Source organism: Trachurus japonicus, chromosome 9, assembly GCF_045865225.1.
Source record: "Trachurus japonicus isolate A0001 chromosome 9, Traja_1.0".
Classification (NCBI taxonomy): domain Eukaryota; kingdom Metazoa; phylum Chordata; class Actinopteri; order Carangiformes; family Carangidae; genus Trachurus; species Trachurus japonicus.
Window position 1 is genome coordinate 7,632,872 of NC_140915.1, and position 13,118 is coordinate 7,645,989.

Here is a 13,118-nt window from a genome sequence, read left to right on the forward strand (position 1 = left end):
AGTTGGTAAGTGCAGGACAACTACTGCAACTTTATTCATTAATCACTGAAAACAGAAACCGTTGTACTTGACATTACTGTGTCTTTGACAGAGGTGAAAACTCCTAGTGGATATACAACGACCCAAGCATGTAAGTATGTAGGAAAATGCAATAGCAATATTTAAAGCGATAGATAGATAGATAGATAGATAGATAGATAGATAGATAGATAGATAGATAGATAGATAGATAGATAGATAGATCCCATTGCTGGGAAGTTGCAGTTGAAGGAAATACAGAATAACATGAGGAGAAAAAGCAAACCCCAGACTATGCTCCAATGGGGAGTATAGTTTGGGAACAGAAAAAAACACCTCAGCAACAAAGGCACACATAAGTACACATTACAACATGAAAAACTCAGGACTTGCAACAGGGGAGGGGGGTGGCCAGCATAGGCAAGCAGCCATCCTTCGGTTCGGACCCACTTCGAATCGGGAGCCCAAACCCGATGGAGCCCGACAGCTTCCGCGCGTTCCCGACGTTCGGGTCGGTGGGTTCCTGGCTTTACACATGACGACCCGAGACAGACGAACTGACCGCTCCACACATTCACCATCGCTTAAAGGCCCCATGGCATGAAAAATTTGATTTTGGTCTGTTTGAGTTTGACTCTGGAGAGTCGCTTCACACACAATCAGTGCCTCAGTTCGCAGGGTGTCATTGTGATAACATAGCAGGTTTCTATGGAGACGTCCTTGATCGGGTCCCTGATAGAGTCAACAATCAACAGGTGTCCGTGAAGAAGTAAGGGAGGAATAGGAATACAGAGCGTCTCACTGCAGCGATATCCTGGGAGAGTTGTTCCCGGCAATGGGCTGAAATGCAGATTAGATTATAATTGTTTGGGTTAGGGCAAGTAGTTGCATTTCAATAGACACGACTTACTCTGTTTGTCCATTCTGGTCATCTTCATCCATTCGCCTTTGCAAAGCCGAAAGCTTCTCCAAGATGTGACCCTCCTCCCTTTTTTGCAACTTTCACCTTATCCTGTTTTCTTTTGCTTTAGCTGCTGCAGCTTAAACAAACTATATAGCCTACACTCACGACAGGAGGCGGTGTATCCTACGAGCAGATGGCAGAATGACCGGCTGCTGTCGTGCTGTTTACTGCCATGTGATATGGAAGAAATATGACCATAGCCAATTATCAAAATAGATCAAAAATTTATTGCGATCCTCAAGCGTTATCGTTTTATCACTCAACCCTACCTTGATACCACATCCTGACATACAGCGACTGAGCGAACCGGTGACAGGATGGGGTGTTACCTTGATTAAACTCAAGTAAACTAAACTCAGACTGTGTTTACTTTTCTTCGCTGCTAAGTGTGTTTCCAAAATTTCTCCCAGCTTGATGGCGTCCAGGCTGTGTCTGGTGGTAGTAGAACTATTGCTGAAACGCATAACTGCACGGGTCCAATGTGAGTTATGAGTATGAGTTAGTAGCAGCTAGCATCCATTATTGACGTTTTTCGGTGGTATTTGATATGGACAGCTGAAATTTGATGAAGCTCAGCAAGTGGGTGTTCCTTCAGTGCCTATAGCAGACGGTTACATGCTGCTATTCAGACATGCCGCTATTTCGACATTGACTTCTAATTGTCGGAATAGCGGCATTAACATTATTTTTTAAGCGTCCCACTATTCCGACATTTTTTTTTTTCATTGTCGGAGTAGCGGCACTTTACTATTTTTCAAACATTCCGCTTTTCCGACATTGATTGATTACGTTACAGTCAGAGTGTCCTTCTGATTTATTTTTATTTTTTCATCTGAGACACTGTTTCTCATACACAAATACATAGGCCTATTAGAGAAGAAAAAACAAACCCTCCAAGTTTAAAAACACACCGGCAGCAGCACCCCTGATCTGCAGCTACTGAGACTGTTATTATTCTGTCACCTGAGTTTATCCTGCTGCTTTACATATAGGTAAAAGAAGAAAAAAAAGATTGTCTGGAATAAAGGGGCAGATTACATAAGATTATTCTTTTTTCTGATCCCTTTTGTTGAGATTTGGGAGGTTTTTGCCTGATTTATTGCCCGATGCCATGTATCTCGCTTTCTTTCCCCCTCCCTGTCGCTCCACAGAGCGCACATGGCTAATTAATATGCACGTGCTGACCATATGGTTGTGTAGGCATTCCGGGACGGAGGTGTGTTCACGTGCGCAACTGCGCACCATTCTTTGATCCAGTTATCAAAGTTGAGGTGCAGAGTTGTGCACGCACAGTTTGATAGATCTGAAAAAGGTGTAAATATTTTGGGATGTCTTTTCACCGTAGGCCTAAGCAAAACATTTAGTAGCAGCAGTTTCACACTGCTTACTTACAGTTTTGATAAATGAGGCCCCAGGCCCTAAGCCCAGAGCCCAGACGCTCACAGATGCAGCTCTCCGCTGTCTGTGGTGCTGAAGGTGACAGGTTAACTTGACAAACAAACTGCAGCATAGTTCTGTTTGTTTATCATATGTGTCAGTTTTGTTTGCTTGATAGTTGAGTTGTTGAGATTAAGAACATCACTCCCTCATCAAACCAGTGATAGACATGCTGAAAAGAAAAGAGAGAGAGAGACGCGCCTGGGTATCGCAGCTGTAAAAAAAAAAAAAAAAAAAAAAAGACGTGTCGGAATAGCGGTATCAAAAAGTGTCGGACTACCGGCATGTCTAGATAGAGGGATGTCTAAATAGTGACATGTCGGAATAGCGGGATGTCTGAATAGCGGGCGGACCCCATAGCGGACATGCCTCCAGCTTCCAGAGCTGAGAGAATTGTTAGATTCTTCATGATTTTAAAACCTAATTCCACACACTAAACACATTTTTCTAGCATTCAAATTTGGCAGGATGGTTAATAAGTCATGTGTCTGTTATGTGACTAACTTAGAACACAAATATAGTTTCACTTTACATACAATAGGAGGCAATCACTCATTAGTATACCGGCATACCTCTTTATTTAAGTAATAATTGATTACAGTCAGTATGTTGAATTGTGAAGTAACATGTTACTTGTATTTTCAAAATAATATTTTGAATGTTTGTTTTTATGATTTCATAGCAGGTGAACTGAGGATTGTGATGATTGGTAGAAGTGAGGACAAAAAGAAAGCACTCCTCAAATCTATCACTGCCAGCAAAGACTTTCAACTTATAAAATTCAACCTACTAAAACACTGTGAGGATGCCAGAGGAGAATGGAGAGGAAAACCATTAACAGTGGTGAAGGCTCCAGACATGTTCAGCTTGACTGTGGAAGCAGTGAGAGAAGAGATGAAGAGGTGTGTTTCTCTTTGTTCTCCTGGACCAAATGTTCTGCTGCTGTTGGTGAAGCCTTCTGAGTTCACTGAGGAGAACAGAAAAACTCTGAACTTCATCCTGAGTTTGTTTGGTCAAGATGCTTTTAAACACTCGATGGTCGTCCTAACACATGATGGGACAGGTGTCTCTGTTCGTCTACTGCTTCAAGACTGTGGAGGAAGACAATACAATATGCTTGTAAATGACCGTGATCAGCTGATGGAGAAGATTGCGTACATTATGCAAACAAACAGAGGAACCTTCCTCACCTTCACTGAAGTGTCTGGACTCAGGAAACCAGCTCTAAGCCTGGTTCTGTGTGGGAGGAGAGGAGCAGCGAAGATTTCAGCAGCTGAGGCCATTTTAGGTCAGACAGAGCTTCATTCAGTCTCCAACTCATCAGAGTGTGTTAAACATCAGGGAGAGGTGTGTGGACGTCAGGTTTCCCTGGTGGAGCTTCCTGCCTTGTATGGAAAACCTCAGGAGGAAGTGATGGAGAAAGCGTTCAGGTGTATCTCCCTCTGTGATCCTGAGGGCGTCCATGGCTTCATCCTGGTCCTGCCTGTGGGTCCCCTCACTGATGAAGACAAAGGAGAGTTAGAAACCATCCAGAACACATTCAGCTGTAGAGTCAATGACTTCACCATGATCCTGTTCACTGTGGAGTCAGATCCTACAGCTCCAGCTGTTGTTAACTTTGTCAGAGGTAACAGAGACATCCAGGAGCTCTGTCAGAGCTGTGGAGGAAGATCTGTTGTTGTCAACATCAAGGACAAACAGCAGATCCCTGAGCTGTTGGACACTGTGGACAAGATGAGACTCAACCAGGACCAACCATCCTGCTACACAACTGAGACATTTGCACGTGTGCAAACAGAAAAAATCACCCGACTGCAGACTGAACTGAAGGAGTGGAGAACAAAAGACACAGCAAATTGTAAGTACTGATCAATTATTGGGTATGTAGCCTAAATAAACATACTTTGAGAGCTTGAACCATTTTGAGCAGTTTTATCCACAGTATTTTTTTTATTTTCATGAGCAGTAAACATACATTTTTAAAGACAAAGAAAGAAATTAAATCATTAAATTAAAAATCATTGTCTTGAGATGTAAAGAGTCAATAAGTAATAGAACTTTTTTTTTTTCTTGAATTACATTTGTAAAAAAAAAATGAATGCAGTGCTCTGTTTCTCCCTGTTTAAATAGTGGTAAAACTCTCAGCACTTAAAGGATAATTACAGTATTTTACAATCTGGACCTTATTTCTAGCATAAAATACGATCATTTACTCACCCAAATAACTTTGGTGTCATTACAAGTTGTTCTGACGAAATTAGATCCAGCCGAGAGCCATGTATATCCGTATAATGTAAGTACACAGGGCACGCAATGCAGCCTCTAAATAACACATTATCTGTCGCCAAACTCGTTCATTTCACCAATATTTTGTTATGATACGCTAGTGCTATTCCCCTCTGAGTATCAGGGGTGTGGTGTAAGGCTGGACCCAAACGCAGACTCAGGGTAGGGTATGGGAAAAAAGGGTTTTATTCTCACCAAAAAACACGGGGATTATATACACGAGGGAACGAGACTGGTGCAGTCAAACACAGGTGAGAAATACCAAGTTGGGAGGGCGGTGGGGGCCAGGAGGAGGGACACCAGGGCTAAACATGAAAATAAAGAAAAAGAAAACAGTGAGGACTCTCGGGAACGCCGGGCAGAGGGGGACGGGGTTCAGGAGGGCAACCTGGGGGCCGAGCAGAGGGGTGTAGGGATTCTGGGGGAAGGTTGGTAGGCTGGGCTGAGGAACACGGGGACTCTGGAGGGCGGCCCGGAGGCCGAACAAAGGGGCATGGAGACTCGGGAGGGTGGCCTGGTGGCCGAGAAGAGGGGCATAGGGATTCTGGGGGAGGCCGGGTAGAGTTTGGGGGACGGCCCGAAGGCCGGGCAGAAGAGCATTCCAACAGCTCAACACTGGAGACAAGAGCTGGGCGGACCACCGACTGGACGATGGCGACTGGTGTTGAGCAGGCCACCGGCTGGTCGCTGGAGGCGGGGGCCGGACTGGCCTCCATTAGTGGACGCTGGAGATGGGGGTCGAGCACTCCAATTGCTCAACACTGGAGGCAGAAGCTGGACTGTCCTCCGACTGGACACTGGAATCAGCAGGACTGGCCTCCTGCTGGACACAGAAAACAGGAGCCGGGCTCAAGACCGGCTGGACACTGGAAACAGGAGTGGATGGGCCACCTGGCTGGATGCTGGGAACCTGGGACTGCTCGCCACCAGGTGGGAGACAGGAAACCCAGAGCTCTGGCACACCAGAGCTGAGGGGTGCTGCCTCGGAACAGGAGTGGCATCTGCCAGGACCCCCGACGCCGGAACACGAGTGGCGTCCAAGGGTGACTACAGCTCTGGAGGGGGCACAGGAGAACGCTGCAGCTCTGAGGACTGCGCTGAGGGATGCTGCGGCGCTGGAGTTGGCTGAACTGCCAACAAGGCACGAGGAGCCAGCGTCGGCCTGACCACCGATGAGGCACGGGGGGCAGGAGTCGGCCGGATCACCGACTGTCTAACTGCAGGTAGGGGACATGAAGGCTGCAGCTCAGCAAGAACAGGACATGGTTGCGGCCCAACCGGAACAGGAGATGGCTGCAGTAGGACAGGGACAGGAGATGGCTGCAGCTCAGCCGGAGAGGGAATGGGTGTGTGGCTGGCTTACCGCTAGCAGGCCAGGAGCCTCTGGCTGGCCTGGATGAGGCTTGTGCTGCTCGGTTAGCCCGTTGGATAGACAGGGGTCCTCCCCGTGCCAGATGGGACTCCCAGAACGTGTTGGTCTCTGCTGTGTTGGTGGATTGATGATGGGTTGCTGCTGCTGCTGCTTCCGACGGCGGTGAGAGGAGACTCCTCTGCTGGGCCCTGGGGAATTGGTAGATGACTCCCTCCTGGCAGTCCTCTCTGTCAGGAGGGCAAAATACTCAAAAAGAGTGATCATCTGGGGAGGGGAATCGCCTGCTGGGTCCTTTTTTGGTCACGTCATTCTGTCAGGGGTGTGGTGTAAGGCTGGACCCAAACGCAGACTCAGGGTAGGGTATGGGAAAAAAGAAAAAATCTCCAAGAACACAGGGATCACAAGGATTTGAACACTCAAGTTGACATGGGTTGACAGTAGGTGCGTTTCCATTACCCCTTGAAATGCGCAAAACCTAAATATCGAAATTAAAAACTGGTAATGGAAACACCTACATTTCGAAAAAAACTCTCAAATATCGCTTTTTACACTCTCATGAGGTGGTTTTTGAGACGTATCGATACAAACGTGTATCGCAAAAGTGTAATGGAAACACTTTTTTTGCTTTTCTACATGTCACCGGAGTTGTGTGTGTCCACGCTGTGTTGCTTTATGTAACTTGAGGGGACAAATAAACCACATGTTTTTTGTCATGCATTGCTGAACTACCTGGGCATTGTTTCTCAATAAATTAGAAAAACCTTTCCTATCATTCCCCTTTTCCGTGTAAATAATACAGGAAATAACTACACTGAGAACATAACCCTGAAATTATAGCTGCTGCGCAGCGATGGGTCGGGTCCGGGCTACTTTTGGGCAAATTTAGGCAATTCTGAGCAACAAACAGGAGAATAGGAAGACAAGACAGTTGTCCTTATAATGTCCAATTTGCATCAGTTGAGGATTGAACCCACAACCTCGGGAACCAAAGACCATTGTCTATCGCACTGAGCTAATTGACAAGTGGCAGTGCAACAGTGGCTTCACAAATTGATTAAGCCATTCACTGTCGTGTAGGCAGAAAAAGAAAAATCAGTTTTTGAGGTAAAATAATGATATGTATTTGTCAAACATCTACTATGAGTCTAAGATGTTAGGAGCCTTCGCAGATGGTCCAGTCCAAGCTATTTGGATTTTTAAATTTAGAAGCTTGCTGTGATGCCACCATTAGGACAATTGTCTTGTGTTTCGTGTTGAGGACATTTGACATTTTGATCATCATCACCCTGGCTGGGTCGGTTAATACATAAATTGCATTTAGACAGCAAAATAGCTTGAGGACATCTGACATTTTGATCTGTCATCATCATCATCACCCTCGCTGGGTCTCGAACTCACAATCTCTGACACCAAGAACCAGCTCCTAACTCGCTGAGCTAATTGGCTGGTAGTAAAACCTGCTGTGTAGCTTCATTTATCCACTCAGGTGAGCCAGTGCCCGGGCAGCTGTTGTGATGAAATGGTCAAAATGTCAATAATTCAGTCATCTAAACAAAAATCTGATAATACATAAATTGCATCTTGACAGCATGGAAATGTTGGTGATTTGTTTTTAATGATAAGTGTTTTGCTTCATAAGAGAAAATATGATGTTTAAAAATTCCACTCTCACATTGACTGCAGTTGTTCCCATGAGAGCAGAATTCAAAATGTTCTAGAAAATTCAGTTTTTGAGATAAAATTCTGATATTTGCTAAACTTCATCAACCATGACTCCAGAATATTGTCTTTTTTTTTCAGGAAGTTTGAAAATGTATTTAGCAAGAATTTGATGGTATATGTTTACAGTACTGTTTACAGTCAAACGTTTTCATGCACTGTAGGCTCAATTTTTGCTTAATCAAAAATCCGAGAAACAAGTTTTGTGGAGGACGGTCTGGAGATGCTCTGTAGCAAGTTTGGTGTCAATTGAGCAAAAATTGTGGGAGGAGATACATTTTAAAAGTTTTACAGTTATTGAAAAAAACAGAGTGATGGACTTCATAATTTGTAATGAGTTTAAGTGGACAAAAGTTTCAGCAGTATTGAGGCTACATTGTGGTGAAGTTTCAACACTGTAGCATCTACCGTTGGTTTCGTAGGAATTTTTAAAGTTTTTAAATTTAAACGCTTATTGTGCCCCTGTCCTTGGAGTTGAGTGAATCTGGCATGGGGTCGGATGTTTCTGTGAAGTTTGCTGAGTTTTCGCCCATGGGAAGTATGACTTCCTTGGAAGAAGAAGAAAGAAAGAAGAAGAAGAATTCCTAGGAATACAATAGTGTCCCGGCAGCTTAGCTGCCCGGACCCTAACAAGACCAAGCCCTGGTGTCTAGGTCAACCTACAGACCTCGGATTTTGATAACGGCTAACCCCGGACTCAGAGGGGAATAGCACTAGCCTATCATAACAAAATATTGGTGAAATGAACTAGTTTCGTGGCAGATAATGTGTTATTTAGAGGCTGCATTGCGCTGCCCTGTAGACTCGCATTATATGGATATACGCGGCTCCCGAGTCCCGGCTGGATCTAATTTCGTCGGAACGACTTATAATGACACCAAAGTTATCTGGGTGAGTAAATGATTGTATTTTATGCTAGAAATTAGTTCCAGATTGCAAAAAACGGTAGTTATCCTTTAAATGAACTCAAAGTCTTCATCTTTCACAGGTGATGATGACAAGAAGAGTCCAGACTGTCTCAGGATTGTGCTGATAGGGAAGACTGGAAGTGGAAAGAGCTCTTCAGGAAACACCATTCTGGGAAGAGAAGAGTTTAAAGCTGAATTGAGTCAAACATCAGTCACCAGGTTTTGTCAGAAAGCTCAGGGTGAAGTGGACGGTCGTCCTGTTGTTGTGGTCGACACTCCTGGTCTGTTTGACACAACCTTGTCCCATGAACAGGTTAATGATGAGATGGGGAAATGTATCAGTCTTCTGGCTCCAGGACCACATGTCTTTTTGTTGGTGGTACAGATCGGAAGATTCACAGCAGAGGAGAAGGAGACACTGAATCTTATCAAGAAAGTCTTTGGGAAGAATTCAGAGAAGTTCACCGTCATTCTTTTGACAAAAGGAGATGAGTTAGAATATGAGAAGCTGTCAGTTGATCAGTACATTGAAGACAAATGTGATGATTCCTTTAAGAAGTTGATCTCTGACTGTGGAGGAAGATACCATGTGTTTAATAACCGTAATGCACAAAATCGTACACAAGTTGGTGAACTGATAAACAAGATAAACACTATGGTGAAGAGAAATGGAGGCAGCTGCTTCAGTAATGAGATGCTGCAAAAGGCTGAAGCAGCAATTCGGAAAGAAATGGAGAGAATCCTGAAAGAGAAGATGGATGAACTAGACAGAAAACATTGTGAAGAAAAAGAAGCCATGAGAATAAGAATGGAAGAACAGAGAGCAGAAATTGAACAAGAGAGAAAATTGAGGGACAAACAACTTAAGGAAATGGAGGAAAAGATGAAGAAGGAACGTGAAGAGAAACTGAAAGAACAGAAAAAGAGAGAAGAAGAAGACAGGAAGAAGAGAGAATTGGAAGAAATTGAACGACAGAAGTGGGAACAAAAAATTCAAGACCTAGAAGATGAAATAAGATCAGAATCAGAATCAAAGGAAACCATTAACAGACAGCTGAAGGAAAGTAAAGACCAAATGAGGGCCTGGGAGAAGGAACAAAAAGAGTTGTGGGAAAAACGAAAACAAGAAGATGAACAGAGACGACAGGAAGAACAAACAAGACTCAGAAAACTCCAAGAATATGAACAAGAAAGAGAAAAATCTGGAAACAACAGAAAAGAAGAGGACAGAGTAAGAAGAGAACAGGAAGAGAAGGCGCGTAAAGAATTAGAGGAAAACTTTAAGATAGAAATGGAGAAGATGAAGAAGAAGTACGAGGAGGAGGCCAGAAAACAAGCTGAAGAATTCAATGAGTTCAGAGAGAAAAAGGAGGAGGACTTTGCAGCTCTGATAGACAAACACATGAAGGAAGTGATGGATCTGAAGAAAGAAATAGAGGAGAAACGGAAGGAATATAAAAACCTACAGGATCTCGCAGAACACAAAGAAAACACTCTGAAACAACATATGGATGAACTGCAGGACAAACATAAAGAAGACATGAGTGACTTAATTCTGCTACTTCTGAAACAAAAGAAGGAAAACAGGAAAAAAATAAAGATGATGCAGAAAACACAGAAAAAAGAGATGGATGATCTCATAAAAAAGCTTCCTGGTGAAAACCAAAGAGAAGAGAAAGAACAACTAGATGAACTGAAGAAAAAACATAATAAAGAAATGAAAACATTGGACCTTGTGACCCAAAGTAAAGAAGATCAGAAAACAAGAAGGGCCATGCTTTCTGCTAAACATGAGAAAGAAATTAACGAGTGGAAACTGAATTTTTTTAAACAACAGCAACAGAATCAGAAAGAAAAACTGGATAAACTACAGAAAGAGCATGAGAAAAAAATGAATGAATTCAAACTTGTGGAAGAAAGTAATAAAATTGAGAGAGAGAGAATGGGCGAGCTGCAGAAGATACATGAAGAAGAGATGAATAAACTGAGAGAGCAAATTGCGACTCAAGATGGAAACAGTGACAAGCAAGAACTGGAGGAACTGCAGAAAAAACATGAAAAAGAAATGAATGAACTGAAAGAGAAACTTCTGAGCCCAAATGAGCAGCGGCCCTGTTTCATCTCATGATAAAGAAATTTCAGTAGTGCGGAGAAAAAATGAAATAGAAGTCAAATAGAAACATGCTGGGAATTGACAGCCTTGTTGGGAGCAGAGTCATACTGTGCTTGTAGATGGTCATTATCTGAGGCTTAAAAAACTATTGGTATGTTTGTGTTGAGGCCAGCTTGGCCTGAACACTTGTCTTTGTAGCCGGGTCCTCAACCTCCTCAATGGTCCTGTCTGCATTCAGTCAGATCAGCAGGTACAAGGGAAGTGATGTCATTGACCTCAGATAGGCAGATGTTGACCACACAATATCTGTGGTCAACATCTGCCACAAGCCCTCCCCCCATTCATTCGTGACTTTTACTTGTTTTTAAGAGGGAACAACTCACTATTACAGTACTTTGATACTTTGTACATTTTGTCATGTTTATTTTTCTATGGATATATTGTTAGAGGAGCCTGCAGTTCTCATGTTCATCACAGGGTGGCAGTGTTTGTAAATACAGTTGTGCTTGAAAGTTTACATACTCTGGAGGATTTTGTAACTGTGTACCATTCATTAAGGAAAACATGAGTGATCAGGGAAAACAGATTTCTCTTATTTTTTATGGGATTCAAATTAAACTGTTGAGACATCCAGAAATGACACAATCATTTAAAAAAAAGAAAAGATCATCAGAGAGTCTGACCAACAAATTTTTGATGCTACCAGACCTTGGCTTGGTATCAACAGAACCCCTCAATTTCCACGTTAGATATCTTTTTATCCTTTTTCTGTTTTATAAAGTTGAACAACCTTCTCCCTCAAGACTTTTGACAGTTCTTTTGCTTTCCCCACGGCTCAGAATCCAGCAAAGTCAGTGCAGCAGTGGATGAAATGTGGAGGTTTGTCAAGAGCCCAAGAATCTCATTGACTTTTTATACACAGACACTAATTACAAGCAAGCAAGTTACAGATGTGGGCAGTTACCCTGAGCAACCATTTAAACCAGTCTGTCAATTTTCTGTGTATTTTATCAGGGTAACACTTTGAGGGGATGTAAACTTTTGATCAGGGCCATTTTGGTGTTTGCATTTTTAATTATGATTCAAAAAGATCAAACACAATTGTGTGATAATAAATGGCTTCACCCAGCCACTAACTCTGAATTAAAAAAGTTTTGTTGCATTATCAATTATATTTTCTGAAATGTAGCCAGTATTTCACAAATTCTGCCAGGGTATGTAAACTTTTGAACACAACTATGTATAATGGGGTTCCTGTCAGGTCAGGTGACTGGGAGCTGATGTCAGTGCAGATTATTTTCTTTTTTTTTCTTGAATGAATGAAATTGTTTATTTTGGTCGCACAACACCAATATCAGTCAATTTTGGTTGTTGGCGGGTTGTAAATGATGAACAGTGTCCGTTATATTAAAGCATGAAAGGGCACTTACCATTAATGCTGATTTCAGTTTATCTTTTAAGTATTTCTGCTTAATTAATACTAAGGTGTTACAGTTCTGTTGTATGTTGTTTTGTCAGCTCTAACCTATAATGTAACTGTCATTCAAGTACTGTTGTCAATTTGTGCATTGATGTGATAAGTCTCTTTAATAATTATATTGTCACATAAATAAAAGTATCCCGAACATGATGATCATGTGTGCCTCTAACACCACAACAATATTACTTTAAATAAAGTTAAACTGGTAAATCTGGTTCCTGTCATTCTGTCCCTGTCCTCATTGTTCAGTGTTTGGCTTCAGCATCAAGAACTTTGACAGAGAAAGCAGCTGTTGTTCTCTATGCTAATGATGCTGCTGCTGCACGCGCACACAACTCACGCGCTCTTCCCTGCGTGTCTAGGTCTCTGAGCGTGTCACCAGCAGGGATGACAAATGTCTTTACTATGCTATAACACGCACACACACATATTGCTTTATATCCACACGTTTTGTTGTGTTTGGTACTTTGTTTCACTGTATTCTGATTCTTCAAGAAAAACGTTCACGGGGTAAAAATTCTAAATGAAGTCTCTAATGGTCTTTTATCTTTTAAAGTACTCCCCCAATCTCTCTATCTCAAGTATCCCCCAATCTCTCTATCTCTGTTCGTTCCTTCCTCTCCATCTGCTCTTGGACGCGTCAGGACGCGTGCCAAACCTCGGTGCGTAATGGACACCGATCCATCCTCTTCTTCTCTCCTCCGTTGTGTTCCCGACACGCTGGGATGTCTCGAGAGTCCAGAGAGGAGGAGGAGGAGGAGGAGGAGGAGGAGGAGGAGAGAGAAAGAGCGATGACAATAAACCGTTTGAGTCACCATCCG

At 42.9% G+C, this 13,118-nt stretch overlaps 1 protein-coding gene across 1 annotated transcript; it reads left to right on the plus strand.

The window, feature by feature from the left end:
* The first annotated feature begins 79 nt into the window (after positions 1–79).
* On the plus strand, positions 80–10,948 carry LOC146980876 (uncharacterized). Its single transcript, XM_085785813.1, has 3 exons — positions 80–130; positions 3,102–4,277; positions 8,785–10,948. Exons 2-3 carry the CDS (start codon positions 3,122–3,124, stop codon positions 10,830–10,832), a joined length of 3,204 nt encoding a protein of 1,067 aa, XP_085641939.1. The 5' UTR covers positions 80–130; positions 3,102–3,121; the 3' UTR covers positions 10,833–10,948.
* Positions 10,949–13,118: the final 2,170 nt, after the last annotated feature.

Excerpts from the sequence above, each read along its gene's own strand:
- LOC146980876 (XM_085785813.1), top strand. The coding sequence starts at position 3,122 with ATGATTGGTAGAAGTGAGGACAAAAAGAAAGCACTCCTCAAATCTATC. Across the intron at positions 4,278-8,784 it reads AACAAAAGACACAGCAAATT|GTGATGATGACAAGAAGAGT; the intron begins GTAAGTACTGAT and ends CATCTTTCACAG.